Source organism: Acanthopagrus latus, chromosome 18, assembly GCF_904848185.1.
Source record: "Acanthopagrus latus isolate v.2019 chromosome 18, fAcaLat1.1, whole genome shotgun sequence".
NCBI lineage: Eukaryota > Metazoa > Chordata > Actinopteri > Spariformes > Sparidae > Acanthopagrus > Acanthopagrus latus.
In genome coordinates, this window is record NC_051056.1 from 12848473 (window position 1) to 12864963 (window position 16491).

At 44.7% G+C, this 16491-nt stretch overlaps 2 protein-coding genes across 2 annotated transcripts; both read right to left on the reverse strand.

Moving 5' to 3' along the window:
* Positions 1-6773: 6773 nt before the first annotated feature.
* On the reverse strand, positions 6774-10617 carry cxxc5b (CXXC finger protein 5b). Its single transcript, XM_037078033.1, has 3 exons — positions 10506-10617; positions 9224-9474; positions 6774-8392 (listed from the first exon to the last, which is right to left on the reverse strand). The coding sequence occupies exon 3, from the start codon at positions 8184-8186 to the stop codon at positions 7293-7295; it is 894 nt and encodes a 297-aa protein (XP_036933928.1). The 5' UTR covers positions 8187-8392; positions 9224-9474; positions 10506-10617; the 3' UTR covers positions 6774-7292.
* A 426-nt stretch (positions 10618-11043) lies between these two features.
* zgc:110843 (uncharacterized protein LOC541492 homolog) lies at positions 11044-15562 on the reverse strand. The gene is made up of 3 exons (XM_037077955.1): positions 15369-15562; positions 13861-14063; positions 11044-11979 (listed from the first exon to the last, which is right to left on the reverse strand). The coding sequence occupies exons 1-3, from the start codon at positions 15436-15438 to the stop codon at positions 11890-11892; spliced, it is 363 nt and encodes a 120-aa protein (XP_036933850.1). The 5' UTR covers positions 15439-15562; the 3' UTR covers positions 11044-11889.
* Positions 15563-16491: the final 929 nt, after the last annotated feature.

A 16491-nucleotide genomic window follows, 5' to 3' on the forward strand; every position in this document is an offset into this window, starting at 1 on the left:
GTGAGCTGATACTTTAACAAAAAGCTATTTAATTGACCTCGCAGGTTAATACAACTCATTTACAATTCCTGTCACAAGGTCCAGAGCTGCTATCATGTGACTGAAAGAGCAGGTCACATGATGAAAACCACACCATCTCCATGACAATTGATACAGCTGATTCTAAAATAAAGGACTGAAAGCTCTGGAAACAAAGTGTGTGGACCCTGTAATGAGACTTTTTTTTTGTTGTCCAACATCATATGTAGTATTTGTTTGCACATCCTTTGCATTCATTCCCTGGATTCTCTGACACTCACAGATCAACAAACGCTTCCATTGTTAACATCTTCACTTGCTGCTTGCGTCGGGGGCTTCTTGCCTTCGGGCCAGTCTTGAGCTGAACACATGATCAGCTGGACTGAGGTCAGTTGACAGGACACGGTCAGGTGACAGACTTGGCTTGGCAGGAAAGTCACACTTTTTTGGCCCTTAAAACCTGTTTAGGATGACTGTGCTGCATTGTCATGAAGCTTGGGGGGACTGTGTGTTAAAAAGAGCTCCAGTGCTGGTCAGCCAGCGAGGATGCGAACACCCTCACACACTCCCACAGCACTGAGTCAGCACTTTAACCTCATGGCTATTGTTTAATTTAGATTCTAGTGTCCTGGAGTACAAACCTGACAGAAATAAAAGGGTGTACCTGGACGAACGGGCTGCACTGTAGATCTGGAGGGACATCAGATGTTAGAAAAGGAAAATGCTGAGTCATTCTTGTCAAATCATGTGTTTACATTAGCTATGCAAACAGCACTTAATTTTTAAGGCTTGGAGTGTGTGAGCTGCAGTCACTACCTACCTGTTGGGTCACGTATTGTCGTTACTTGGTCACTAATTGCCTGCTGCTAAAACTCTGCTCCTGCTGACTTTTTATGCTGCCCTCTGTATGTATTTGAATTTGCCTCCTAATGAGTTTATAGCCTGTTGGTATAAATAGAACAAGTTGACGCAACTGAAAGACTGAATTGATTGTGTTTTTTCGCATCTTCCCCAGCTGTGTCTGTTCATATGGTTATAGCAGGCACTCGGTATGGGGGTGGGGGGTAGGGGGATCACTGATAGGGGGAGGGCACACAGAGAACTTGTTGATGGTGGTCACTTACACAACGATTATCTATTCAGTGGGATGCGTCAGAAAACAGCCCATCAGAGATCAAACACACGGGCACAGAAAGCTGATTAGCATGTGGTTTAGACTGAGACAGAGGGCCAGACGCTCGGGGAGACAGAGAAAATGGGAGTCAGGTCACGGGGAAGCAACACGTCAGAGCCAACTCAATAAAGTTCTTCTTATTCCCTCGCCGCCTCCACACCGGCAGCGTCAGTGTGTGTGTGTGCTTCTGAGGGGCGAGCGTGCGTGTGTCTGTCCACCCATATATCTTGAGTCATGTGACTTGACACGAGCAGTCATGCACAGTGTGAAAAGCCCCGCTATATATAGTAGGACAGTGTTGGGTTTCCCAGCAAAGCATTGTAGGAGTCCAGTCGTCTTTGTCCCAGCAGAAAGTGCATGTTGTTGCTTTGTAATGTCTCTGTCTACACACAGGCGACGGGTGTTCCTGTTTATCTGTCCAGCCTGAGAGGAGAAATTAGGACATGAGAGGCACTTCAGTTCGTCATCTTTGTGTTGACAAAGAGCCTGTAACATAGTAAACCGCAAAGATTGCATCAAGGATTAGATCCTGTATGTCTGAGACCAGTAAAGCAAATCTTGTTTTCTGAACGAAGAAGAGCTACACAATAACACCACAGTGGTGAAGGTATCATTACATTTGGCACTAGAAGGACAATGGTCCTGTAATTTGTGACCTCCATGTTGGGGAGTTAATGTGTAATGTAAAGAGGTAAACAGTTTAAAGTGTTTAACTGTTAATGTGAACATTATATTCAAATCAGTGATTGTGTACTTGGCAAGTGCACAGAGTTTAGTGAAAGTTCAACTTCTGGACATAAAAAGCAATATTAACAATTACACAGCCTACTCTGCATGCAAAATGTGTTTGAAACCTGACCTCACAAACAAACAACACTTGATTTTAATAGAAATTTGTAATGTTTTATGTCATTTTTATCTATGTTTCCCTATTATCTGTAGTGCAATTTATCCTTCTAGGATGTTTTAGTATGAGTTATTGTGTCTTAGAGATATGAATGAGAGACTTGTGCTTGTGACAGCACAGGATGTAAACATTTATGGCAACCTCCTCAGCTGAGCTCTAACATTAGCTAGCTTAGTTAGCCAAGGCCAACACAAAACCGCTCACAACAAAATCTGCTGATTATCTTGAGGAACCGGATCATTATTTCAGGAAGAAGACATTGAAAGTCAATTTAGCTTTGAGCACCACAAGCTGAGTGCCTTCTAGTTCCATTATGTTCCAGAGAAACCAAACACCTCTACAGTCCATATCTTCAAAATGCAGCGTCTCACACCAAAACAAACTAAATGGACAGATAAGCACAACAGGTATTGATTTTGGAGCGAACTGCCCCTTTAAGTGTATTTTTACTGTGTGATCAACAACAAATAATGACGCTCAAAATAGAAGCACAAACTGAGACACTCTGATTTGTAGTGCTGAGCATGGGTCACCATCCAATCCTACATTTCCCATGATGCACTAAGAAGCATTGCTGAGACAGGCCCTGATTGTGAATATTGCCCATGTTTTTCAAAAACCATGCTTCTACTTTGTACTGCTGACTCTCTGTTAAACATCTAGTCTTTTGACCATCAGGCTTATTTCCTCAAGCTTGACATAACTCATCCTGAGACACCAAAGTCTGAGTTTGTTGGAAATGCCTCTGTTTAGTGTGACTTTGGCATGATTAGCATGCTAAAACTGTAAACTAAGATGGTGGACATGGTAAACATCATGGTTGTTTAGCATCAGGATGTCACATTGTCATCATGAGCATGTTAGCATGTTGACATTAGCGCTTAGCTCTGATGTGTCTAAATACAGCCTCACATAGCTACTAGCATTGCTGTAGACTCTTAGCCTTGTTTACATAAAACTAAAGACCTACAGACCAAACTCACATGGCAGCCATTTTCCTCTGACTCAAATGTTGTACTACTGAGTTCCAGGTCGCTAGTCTTATAAATGTTGGGAATCTGACAAACTTGTCATCATTTCACAGCTTTCTGATTGAGCAGCTACTGAATCGACAATGGATACAAAAATCTAGAGGGGCATAATGGAAATATTTCAAGATAAAAAAACATTCTTAGCTACTGTTAGACAACAGCTAACATTAGTGTTGAACCACTTCCTAGCTAATGTTATTAGCATACAATATTAAAGGAATTCATTCATTCTGAAACATCAGTCCACATCTTGGACACATTTATTTAAGCCTAGATGTGAAACACACTAGATTAAAAATGGTCAAGCTGCAATGTAATTTAAACGGTCTTGCTGTCTTCAAACCCGATCCTAAAAAATGGTTTCAGTCAGTAATGTTATGTGACATTATGCTCACTGGAACGCATATTTCTCTGTAATGTTCACACACCCATTAGCATCCTAATAGCTTTAGCATTGAGTTGCTTTAAGTGGCAATGACTGCTACGTGAGCTGTTCTCTAACGTTAGCTGGTGGATTATTAAATACATTGTTTTGACTTGAAATATGACCCACTGTCACTTTTCATTGTCTTTTCAGCAGCCGGTCAATCAGGCAGTGGTGAGATGGTGATGATTTATGATACTTCTTACAATTATCTGACTTGCAAGTTGGATCACAACAGTAGGATGTTTGAGCTTCCCACCCTGAGCGTGATGTCCGAGGAAAATGGCTGCCACGTGAATATGGTCTCTGTATTGACATGTATAACTGATGTATTGATGCTTTTCTCTGTAGCCTGCATTATGAATCAGGATATACTTTCATTACAGCTGCTTTTTGGATGTTTTTGAAATTCTAAGGCAAATGAATAGGTTTTGACATTTCTCAAGTAGTGAGTCACTGCTGCAGTTCAATACCATTGATTGTCATTTACTTTGTTCATGAATAATTTAGGCAATAAATTATGAATCTAAGTTACAGCCTGATGTATAACATTACAGCTGCGCTCATGATGCTGCGCAGCTCTGGTTAAAAGGTGAGATTCACGAGAAACTCAACATCAATCCCACATCATGAGGTAGCTTGAATAGACGCCAGGCAGACTTTATCACCGCGCGTCAGCCTAACTTCCTGGAACTGCTATGCCTTTTTAAAAAGAAAAAAAAAAATCAGCAGCAAGCTAAAGATTAACAGAATTTTGTGTACACATTACCTCTGAAACGAACACCATGTGAAACAGCCTAAGGATCCAAACGTCTGCAGGTTTCCTGAGCTCATTTTTTGTGTCTGATTTTATGAATATGTTTGCATTTCCACTGAAAGAAACATAGAGAAGCACCTTTTTATTGTCACGAGGACTGAAATATGCAAGTTAGATGTTTAATTTGAAAGCTATTTAACAGTTGTTGTGCTTTGTTTTTCATATGTAGGGTAAGTGAGACGTGGTGCTGTTTATAGAAGCTGGCCTACTCGGAATCCACCTTTCACAGCTTTAAGGGTCAAAGGTCAAGAGTCCCCTTTGACCCCTGGTGTCACCAAAATATAACCTGAGGGCAGATGATCCTGAGCTTTTCAGGGATGTAAGAAGCCATTGTGTTTGTGTTTGGGACTTGTTTTCCGTGTGTACGAAAGTGAACACAAATGGATAACAGAGGCGTAATGAGGAGCGCGCTCAGAAAGATGCTGTTTCTGCAAAGCTGTTACACATTTTCTAACACTGGGGATACGGCCAATGGGGGAAGAAAAGAAAAAAAAAATTCACAATGAGACACAGTGTCTCCAAGCAGACGCAGTGGCCAAAATTTCAAAGGTCTGGCTCGTGAGTGAGGGTCCGCCCAGCTCCAGTGCAGGTTGCCTTGGGCTGGCAGGTTGTTCCACTGCAGTGTGCGTGAGAGGAGTTTTTCTCCAGAGTGGGCAGGGCCGCTGGTGCTAACATATGTAAGCGCCACGGGGGTCTGTGACGGCACACACCGGCTATCTGGACAATGCATCCGTCATTAACCCCCATCTCCCTGCGTCCCCGTCTCGCTGCATTTCACTCGGCCTCCATCAGTCCAGCTCGCTCCCGGATCTCGCACTCATCTATCCTCCTCTCTTTGTTTGGCCCGCGTTATCTTCATCCCCTGCTGTCCATCTCCCCGTCCTCCTCCCTACATATCTCTCTTTTTCTCTTTTCTCTCCCCCTGTGGCCTGCTTTTCATCTCTCCCAGTTTCACCCACTCTCTCTTACCCCCTTTACACCCCCCTCTCCTCCCTCTCTGCCCTTCACCACATCTCATTCCCCCCCCTCCTCCTTCACCCTCTCCCTAGATCCGCTTTCCACCCCCCACCCCGCCGCCGCCTCCTCCCCCCACTCCCCCAACTCTCTCTCAGCCCTCCCCACCCCCGTCCTCCTCTTCCTCCTCCTCTTCTCTGTCCTCCGTTCAATCCCCCCTCCTGCCCCCCTCCTCCTCCCTTTCTCTCCTGCCATCTTGCAGGCCAGTGGAGCCAGACTGCAGGCGTTCAGGGAGTCACTGGACCTGCTGGGCAGCGGGTGACACAGATTTCCGGTGTGTGTGTGTGTGTGTGTGTGTGTGTGTGTGTGTGTGTGTGTGTGTGTGTGTGTGTGTGCATGCGTGACGAGAACAGGGAGGGGGGATTAAGCTCCAAATCACTAGAAAGGCACCGAAGAGAGAGGGTGGAGGGGGGAGAGAGGAAAAAAAAGCTGCAGATCCAAGAATTTGAAATTCCCCCTTTGTGTGGGAGATGAAGAAACACTAGACTGTGGACTTAAACTAAAAGACTGTGTGTTTCTCATTCAGTGGGAGCGTTGCACTAGCATGATGTTGGAGCTCACTGCTTTTCTCCATGAGTTGGCAGTGTCCTGCGTTGGCTGGCGTGCTGCGCTTTCTCCCTCTCTCTCTCTCTCTCTCTCTCTCTCTCTCCATTGCCTGACAAACACGCACACAGACACACACACACACAGATGCACAAACACACGCACACACAACCCCCACACCCCCACAGATGCACACGCACGCACGCACACACACACACACACAAACAGTCCCTCTGCGATCCCCCTGACTGAAGGCACACAGGAAGTGCAGCCGTGGCCCAATTATAGCGTGACACCTCGGGCCGGCCGTTGCCATGGTTACGTCTTCCCTGCGGTCCCCTGGAGTGTGGCGCCGAGGAAGAAGGTCTTATCACATCAGCCATCGTTACGGCAACAAGCAAAAACCCACCCTGTAGCCTCAGTCCAGCTGGCTGTGTATTTTGTTTATAACGTGTGTGAGTGAGTGTGTCTGTGTGTGTGTAGGATCTATACTTGTGAATAAAAAGGGAAATTGCGTCAGTTGGTGAAAAGAGGAGAGGGTGTTTGTGATTGTGTGTGCATGTCAGGTTAGGTGTGTACGAGTGCATGAGCTGGACTTGCCAAGGCGGCGTGTAGGTGTGTTTGTGTGTGTGTGTCTGTGGGGTTGCGATAAGGCTCTCAGCCACACCATTAGGTGACTCATAATCCACACAACCTCACAGACACACGCACACAAACACACACGTGTGCGTGTGTACAACCAGAAAACACAAGGGCTAATAGACACACACACCCAATTAAATGAGCGCTCTCTCTCTCTCACACACACACACACATGCGTAGTATAAACCCAGCCTGTAGACAAGTGCACATGGCCAATTTCTTTTATTTCAAAAGGGCAAACAGAGCTATACAGTACAAGTTGCACATGAAATAATTTAGCCTAGGCTGAACTCATTCATTTCTTAGTGATGCAGTGACGTCAGAACAACAAAAACAAAACTCCCCATAAGAAACAAAACATTTGGCTCCTTTTCATGTTGAAACACAATACATCCAAACTGGAAAGGGATGTAAAAAAAGACATAATGTTTTCCAGATATTTACAGTCTATTTACAGCATTTTTGTCGTCATCTAAATATTGACACATTGGTATCCTTCTTTCTCTCCTCTCCAATTCACTGATTGTCAAAAGAAAGGATGGGAACGAGTGTGGACATTCTTAAACGGAGCTGCAGCCCCTCGCTAAACACAAGATCGGATGATCTTTGAACCACAGTCCCAGCGAGTTAACATGGTGTCCTGTGTGTATTCATTCAACTGCAGCTCCTCAACAATCATCCAACCAGGATCCTCTTGACAAATGCTGCCAACAAATACATTACTATCCTTCCAAGGCGCCGTTGCTTCTCTCCTGTGCCAGACCCAAAGTAAAGTCGGAGCCCCTTAGATCAAACCCAGACACCCTGCTCTCAAACCCCGGACCTCCCGGCTTCCTCTTCAGCTCCTCGCACTTCCTGTATTTACAGATCTGGTGTCCTCTCTTGCGATTGCGGCAGCTGCTGCACTGTTCGCAGTTCGTCTGACGCCGACAAGGTACGCACTCCCCGCACCTCTTCCTCTTCCTTCTCCCTCCACCGCCCCCGCCCAGAGAGCCAGGAGAGTAGCCCTCGGCCACCAGCCCCTCGATGCCCTCAGCTCCCATGGCCGCGCTCCTCCAGTGGCCTCCCCCCATCTGGAAGCCTGCCAGGGGGAACAGAGCGGGGCTGAAGGGGAACCAGGCACCTAGGAAGGGTTGGAAGTCAGTGCCACATCCAGAGGAGTCCTCTTCCTCCTCCTCAGGCCCGGATCCACCTCCCTCCCCATCTCCCTTCCCCCCCTTCGCTTCCGCAGCCTCCCTTTTAGCCGGCTGGCTGCTCTGTGCACCCAGGCCGGCCTGCTCTGTGGTGGCGGGGGTCAGAGCCAGCAGCCCGGCGCGCATCAGCAGCTCTGCGGCGTGGGCCAGGTGGAGCCCGCTGGGTGACTCCCACATGTCGGGCCAGGAAGGGGCCCGGCGAGGCTTAGTGTGTGCAGGCTGAGCGGCCCGCTGCTGGGTCGGGGAGGGCTGGATCAGGCCTTTGACGTCCACGGCCGGGGAAGGGGTGGAGATGTAATGGGAGAGGCTGTAGGGGTGGTTGGAGCGCTTAAGGCTGGGCCTCAGTGGCTCATTGGGGATTTTAGCGCTGCTGTGGGCCTGATCTGGGGAGGAAGGGCCAGCGATGTCTACGGCGGTGGACATAGCAATGGCTGTGTGTGGGGGTCTGTCCTTGTCTGTGTGTGTGTGTGTGTGTGTGTGTGTGTGTGTGTGGGAGGAGAGGTGAGGGAGAAGGGGATTGAAGCCTATGCGGGGTTGACAACCGTCCTGCTGTTACTTCAGCCAAAATGGCAAGCCTTGGCCTGTGTCCCTATTCCCATTCTCTGCAGCAGCCTCAGAGTCCTGGAGAGCTAGAAATGAATAGGGGATGAAGAGAGGAAGGTTAAGAATAGAAATGTTGGAGAGACGAATACAGAAAGAGAGTAAACATGAGACTGGGAGATATCTCTCATCCATAGTCTCTGAACAGTGCCAGAGAATCAGAGTGTGGAGAATCTGTGAGTAAAGACAAATATAACATAAATGTCTAAGATGTGGAAATAAGACTGCCTGAAAATACATCAACAGAGCCATGTATCTGGCTGACTACATGGCTTGCCAGTGATTTCCGCATACAGGAGGCAGTATCCCTTTAAGAATTTCACGGTATATCAATGCAATCAATAACAGAGCGACAACAATATGCAAAGATATGCGCATATGCGCAGGTCAAATGTGGAGCGCGCTTTTCAAATACATTTTGACGACTGCTGTTATGTGTGCCAGCCAAAGCTTAAGCTCCACAGAGAAAGACTATATAGAGGACGGTAAAAAAACAGGCTGTCTTTTGTCTGGTATCGACGACGAGGAGCGAGGTGCGCAACGATGCGGTTGCCGTGGATAAAAAAAGACCAGGCTATATTCCGTGTCCACATTTGTAGAAAACTACTCCAGTGATTAAACACGGGACATATATGTTGGTACAGGACGAGTGTGTAAACCCATCGATGGGTCGATCGGGAAACCCGATCGATCATTTTACCGTAATTAACGTTACCTAAGAAGACGGTGCTCGACCGACGCCACGGCGAGCTGACCACAGTCCGAGTGGTCGCTGCGACACGGCGCCGCGCGCAGGAAAAGGCGACAGAAACAAAACCGCGGAAATCAACAGGAAGTATGAGTAAAACGTCTTCCCTTACCTTCTAAATACGGTCCAAACTCTCCTGTCAAAAATATGATGAAGTCATGAACTAATGGCGTGGTGATTGTAGTGTATATGGACGGCGGAGCTGCCGATTCCTCCTCCACCTCTCCGTCCCGGAGGGTCTGCAAACACTCTGCACGGAATTTGGGGGCGTCGCTCAAAATGCGAAGTGGACTCTGACTGCAGCCGAGACCGTGGACAGAGCGACCCCATAATATCCACAGGAAGAGAGCAACACACGGACAGCTGTCAGTGTTGGATGACAAAATAAACCCTGTATTAAAATCCACCGCTCCCATTCATCCGACTGTCTGTGAGTCTGTTCACAACATCATCACCAAGACCAAAAAAAGACTATATATATATATATATATATATATATATATATATATATATATATATATATATATATATATATATATATATGCGTGTGTGTTTATGTGACAGCACCTATTCATATTGGGTATATGTTAAATACTTATTTTGTTTTTGTTAGGGGACGAGGACGTCAATTATTGCTTATATGCTTATATTACAGTCAGGCATGTTAGCTTTGGGCTATGTTTTTAAAAAAATAATTATTTACTGTGAAATGAGTGATGATGAGTTTATACATTTAGAGGGGAATATTTGCTTTATCTGTTGGTTTAATTAAAGAAAACACACGTTCATACACACCAAAATGATGAAAATGTGCCAAAAGGCTGCTTTTCACCAGGGCAGGTGATGTTATAAAATACTAGAATAGATTATCTTATGACAAAAAACATCCATCCATCCATCCATCATCTGTACATATTCTATGTACGCCGCTTAATCCTCTGCAGGGTCGCGGGGGACAAAAAACATAAAAACAACTATTACAGACGGAAACACTTATTAGTCTTAATTAGGCTAATGGTAATAACATGAACATAATTAGGCTTACTAACAGATTTATCCACACCTGTGTCATATACCATCACACCTACACTGTCTTTGCTACATAAGGACAGTTCAAGTCAAAATGTGGCTTCTGGGCATTTTAAAGCTGCCAACAATTCAAAACACACATTTAAACTGATGACAAATTGATTATGGAATAAATATTTTTTGAGATATCACCACCTCACCAAACACACTCGCTCATATAAAACTGAGTCCAGCCAATTAGCTGTCAGAGCATGTTAGCTTGTTTAGCATGATTAGCCTACATGCTAACGTTGTTGTCGCACTGGAGCACGTACAACGTAAACATGTGCTCTGGGCAGAGATGTCGGCCCTGTGTGTGAGCTCACCGCTGAGCTGTCTGTTAAAGGTGACTCCTCACAGGGACGGTGGAGTCCACTCCACCTCTTGTGAGAGTCCTCCGTTGCATCTGGCACGCAGCCAGATACCTCGTGCGTGTCTATGTGTGTGTGCGTGCATTTGTGCGTGTGTCACTATGGGAGCAGGGGCCCACCGTACTCGCGTACACTGTCTGGCCAGGACTATCCGTGTAAACACAGCGTCTTCTAGCGGTCACCGCTAATACTGCCACATCTTAAAATGGCCACTGGTGCTGGTGGACACTGCAGCACGGCAGCCCCCCGCACCTGCAGCCACACACACACACACACACACACACACACACAGGTCCCACTGCAGTCACCACACAGGGCTGTTTACTCATTACCTCTGTCCACTGTTAATCCATAAACACACATCTCTGCCTGGCTGCTGACAGAGGTGAGTACATTTGATCCTGTGGTTAAGAACACAAACAAATGTAGAGTTTGGCCCCTGGCTCCCGCGGCAAGAGAGGCCTCACATAAATCAACATGCGGAGCCGACGTGTCAGATCACTCAACACGTTTTATTCACAATATACAGAACAATGAATCATCAAGTCAGACGCACCGCAGCCAGTAGAAAATAAATCTAACAAAAAGCAAAATGGATCATTCATAAGCAGAATTTAAACATTTGAACACTTTACAGATTAAATACAAGTTCTTCTCAGAAAGCAGACTGGAACTGGTTACAAACAGCAGATAGTGTTTCAACACTTCCAAAGAATGGAGATTATTTCCTTAAGCCAAACATCTATGTCCTCTGAATAAGAGGCTCTGTGCAACAAAAAAAAATAAAAGAAAAAAATCATAACGCATAACATTCATATGGGTTGTGTGTGTCGATGGCTGTAGATTTATTATAAGGCTTTTGTTGAATTTATAAGGAAATTTTGGACTGACTGAGGCAAAGAGCTGCCACTTCATTATGACCATCACCTGGTCCACACCTCGAGGACTTAACATGGAAAGGTGACACCAGACGAGAAGGTACAATCGCTTCATAATGAAATACTTCACTTCTGTCACCAAACTCACTGATTTAAGCAGGTCAGAATGCTGTCAGAGCACCTCCATGTCTGACTGTGCTGACTGTCAAAGTCCCTTCCTTATCTGTCCTCGAATGACCTTTGATTTAAAGTCACAGTGTGGAATGTGTAAAATCTAAATTCATCCATGTTTTTTTTTTTTTCAAACACTTTCTGAATTTTATTCTTGGGCTCTGGAGAATATCCACTGTCTGTTTTAATTGTGTCATGTAAAGTAACTGCAATGATGATATAAGATCAGATGAACTGGGGCCGGGCGCATGACAAGTCAAGAGAGGGCCGAGTTCTCGGATCAGTGGGCTTTAAGCATCCCTCTTTTTGACAATGAGCGGTCCGACGTTGTCCCCGGTCTCCTCGTTGTGTTTGGTGTGGGCCCCGTCGCAGTAAGGGAACTGGAAGGAGAAAACAGAGTGTTAGAGGTAAACAGGAGTCGCTCTTATCAAGTGTACGCCCTTTGTACTTAAGATATGATTGAATACTGTCAGCCAATCATGATTCACTTCCCTGTAGTCACAAGGGAAACTGTGACACAGAGACAAAGGTACGTAAGATCATTTTGATCAGGTTTGGTTAGCTCTATTACACTCGGGCTTTAGTCGTTATGATCATGACAGAGATGGGCGGATGATACCGAGGCTTGTTTCACTTCTGTGAAGCGCTCCGGTTCATTGTGCTGGAGCTTGTGTGGGATGAAAAATATCATGTGACAGATAACGTCTGAACCCTGTAATACCACTGACGCTTTGGAAGCACTTCATTCAGTTAGTCTGACAGTGGTAGAAGTTGTTACTGCTACACCATGCGGCTGGCACATCAGTGGGATAAGGACAGAGGAGAATAATTAAGAAATATGATGACGGACATTAGAGAGACATAAATCTGCAAACATTTCTACTTTATTAAATATCCATTTCTGGTCATGTCATATGGCTTCTGATTAGGTGTCACGTAAATATCAACAATAAAGTTTTAAATCATGACAGCTGGGAACAAACAACATCAATAAAAGTAAATTAAAAAGAGATATTTTCATCAAGACAGAGAGATCTTCATTTATCCAATTTTTTATCCCTAAAGAAACAGAATGAAAAAACTCTTCATTGTCATGACTGAATAAGCTGACAAACAAACTAACCTTTAAATTACAATTTCATACGTTTTTTTTGTTTGTATGTTGTTTATATGTGGCGGACCCTGCCACCTTTCTGGTTTCAAACAGTGTTCTGGGACCTTATTTTCCTCTGAGAACAGCTTGTTTATCAGTTATGGAAAAAATAAATATTCCTGACTTTGTTTTATTACCTCATTAATATTGTTAATAATGAATACTTCACCAAAACTTTATAGTGCCCTTGGAATGTTTAGTGTCAGCAAAAATACTTTATATTTAGGATTTTTGGAAAGTGCTTAGTTATTTTCCTATAACATGCTTCACAACAATACCTATATTTAATGCAGCACTTCTGTCAAAAAACAAATCACCAGTTTTAATGCTAATTCACACAGCACTACAAAACTATGGATAGGGGACTGCGATAGATTTCACAAGCCACAAGATGTCACTGTGTTTGCTGAGCTTTGAGCTTTGCACTTCATATCTTGTTCAGCACAAATGGAAAGAAAGCCCCAAGATTCGGTCAGGCATAATCTGTCCATCACTACATCATATTAACATGAAATATACTAATAGGTCATGTCACGTCTCCTAATCCTGTGTGCTTATAAATGATCAAAACTTTGTAAATGCAATGTAATGCTGATCTTCATTTGTGTTCTATTCTTAGGTAATAAGGTAAACTGTGAATGGTGTTGACTCAGAAGTCTCGTCTCTCTCTCTAGAAGACTTCAGGTACATCTATTTCAGTAAGAGGTCCCTCATTTAAAACATTAACCCTTTCACAGAATGATAGCTGCCCTCTCAGTTAAATACACACTCTTACTAAAGCCGAGGGCAGTGTCAACAAGTGTTTAATTTACTCCCACACAGTGCTTCATTCAGCACTAATGACAGCCTGCTTCTCAGTGTGTCCTCTGATATGATTAGAGAGCCCTACAGGTTAAAAGGGGCCTTAAAGCTCAAGATTCACATTTGCAGTCAAAGATAAAACAACTGACTGGGATGTGACGAGAAGTGCAGCATGTGTGACAGTCTGAGCACACAAACAGAAACAGGAGCTTTAACTGTGGAGATGAGAGTTAAGTTGATTAGCTAGCTCAGAGTGTCAAGTTACTCAAACGCTATGCTATGAGGGCCCCTGAAGCAGCAGCCTGACCTTCTTTGACTTCCAGCAGCGGCAGTATACAGCCTTGGTGCCAATGTCCTCCATGTCGAAGCTGTGGACCACTTTGGGACTGTCTTTACTGATGGATGAGTTCACCTGGCCCTTTTTACAGCCCCGCCTGCTCAGGTACTGGCCGACTAGGAACCCTCCGGCCGCTGCAAACACCGCCACCGGCACCGCTACCACTAGATGCTCTGGAAAGAGAGAAACAGAAGTCATTAAACAATTTAACACAGCTGTCTGCTTGATGCAGGGTTCACAAATAAGCCAGTCGGTAGCCAGGGTTTTCTTGGGTACCACAGACTGTGTGGGGTCAAATATTAGAAACACCACCCAGTTTGATGCAGCTCAATCCAATGTCAACATCAACTACGCCCTCCAAAATAACCACAGATTACTCAACAGCTCCATGACAGTGTCAATAATAATTGAACATTAGGGGGCACAAACAGGGTGTAAATTACACCTGATTTACTAGCCATTACATAGAGCATATGTATATGACTGCCACGCAGGGGTCTTTGGTACCCAACTGCCCATGAAGGCTGATTTGAATGTGAACTTTGTAATGTTAAACTACTGTGTTCTGTAAGTTTCTCTTGGTCAGAGCTCCTTGTCTCAATGGGAGTCAAATTTGCAGTACTTCAGGCTTCAGACAATTCTGTCACTATAAAGGAAATATCCAAAGTCACAAATCATTACATGGCATCATGGCAATCCAATCGTTGAGAATGCTTTGAGGTTTTTGATGCCACACACTTTTGTCTTGTTTGACATCCAGGACCCAAAATAGACTTCTCTTAAAAGAGCCTCCCTGTGTTGCATCATCAGAGGCTCTTTGAAGGCAGGATGTCCAATAAACAGGGCATGTCTGCTGGACACAGAGTTCTGAAAACTTGCAGTTGGCTGCAGTGGCTTTCGATTTTGAGCTTTGAAACTGAACATTTCTGTAGGGCAGTGATGAGGATTATCCAGGTCTACTGAGCATCACATGATGTAGAGGCGTTAGACAAGAGGAACAGGGGCCCTGCTGTCGGTGTGGATCAGCAGGTTCAGTGATTAGCTGCAACGCTACAGCGGCTCGGAGCACTGACACACAGAAATTAACATTACAGCTATGAGTGGTAGTATCGCCTCCAACTATGGCCTCATCTTTCAAGCCAAAACTATCTGAGCGACCATCCAAAGTTGGAAACACATGTGGCTGTCTGACCGGTCACTCCAGTTATCTAGCTACATGGCTGTTAGCCAGCTATGGACATGTTATTGACATTGCAGTAAATAAGTAACTTCCTTTCCTAGAGAAATTATCATGTTAAGATCCATTCAGTCAGTCAAGTAATCTTCATATAACCGAGCTGAAACCCATACACACGTCTAAGGTTGCTTGTTGCTTCGCCTGAGTAACGTCAGGTCGCAGACATGTTAAGTTTACGCTGAGCGGCAACACTTGAGTAACGCGAATGCTAGCACGCTATTAGCTAGCTTGAATACTTTACCTTTGGATAACTTGAATCCCGAGCTGCCTAATGTGGACATGGGAGGCACTGGGAAACTTGGAGTTGTCATGTTTTCCCTGGACGTTATGTAGTATACGGTCACCACTCAGGAGCAAGGTCAACCGGGGAACCTTGTCTAAACTCTGTTAAAGCTCCAAAACGTCTGTGCTTGGGCTACTACGTCACCGTGCCGCTGCCAATGAGGTCTGAGGAGGGAGAGCGATAGTCTGCTAGAGCAAGAGCACAAACCCCCGAGCACTTCCGGCTTCGCTCCAGTGCTGTTCGAAGGCTGAGCTGCAGCGACGCCTTCCCCAGATATACGAGATAGAAAGAGTTCATTTTCGTCTTGCGAAGATCTCGTATCCGACTAAAATTAATTCTCGACTGTGGGCAACTTGACAAGATGGTTTTATTTAAAGGCCCACCTATTAGATTTACCCAGCTTTCAACCACATTCCAGTCTCGCCAATGGTTACTGCTCAACTGGTAGATTATCAGCAATCCTTGAAGTTATAAATGATCAAAAATGTCGAGTTAAAGATTGCATTGGCCCCCCATGTGCCACTCAGAGCTTAAAACCACATTAGTATTTGATATAACTGTTGTATTTAGCAGCTGTGAGATACTTTGTCATCTTGTTCATTTTTACATATTGCCCGCCGGTTGACTATGTGTCCCACAGAGAATCATCTTGATTGATGCAGCCACCTTTGATGGGTCCCATTTCCTTTTCCTTTTCAAGACGCTTCTTCCCAAGGGATGATGCAGCAACACACATTCTTTCTCGGTTTATTTCGATAAATACATATTAAAAGAAAAATCTCAATGTTGATCTCTAAAAGCTGAACGTTTATGCAGACACGTAGTCACCTTAAATTACATATTCATTCCCCTCGAATGACTTTACATACACCACCAGATGGAGACAAAACGACCCACCACCATGTACAATAAAAACAATCCCTGGAATTTCTAGTGCAGAGTCTGAAGGTAAGGCTTCTATGAATGCTAGTTTTAGTACATCTATTTTATTATTAAACAAAAAAGCATAAGTTTAAACCCATATTTATAACCCAAGTTTCCCCCCCTTTCACACGAGAAACCACAATCAGCAACACAAAAC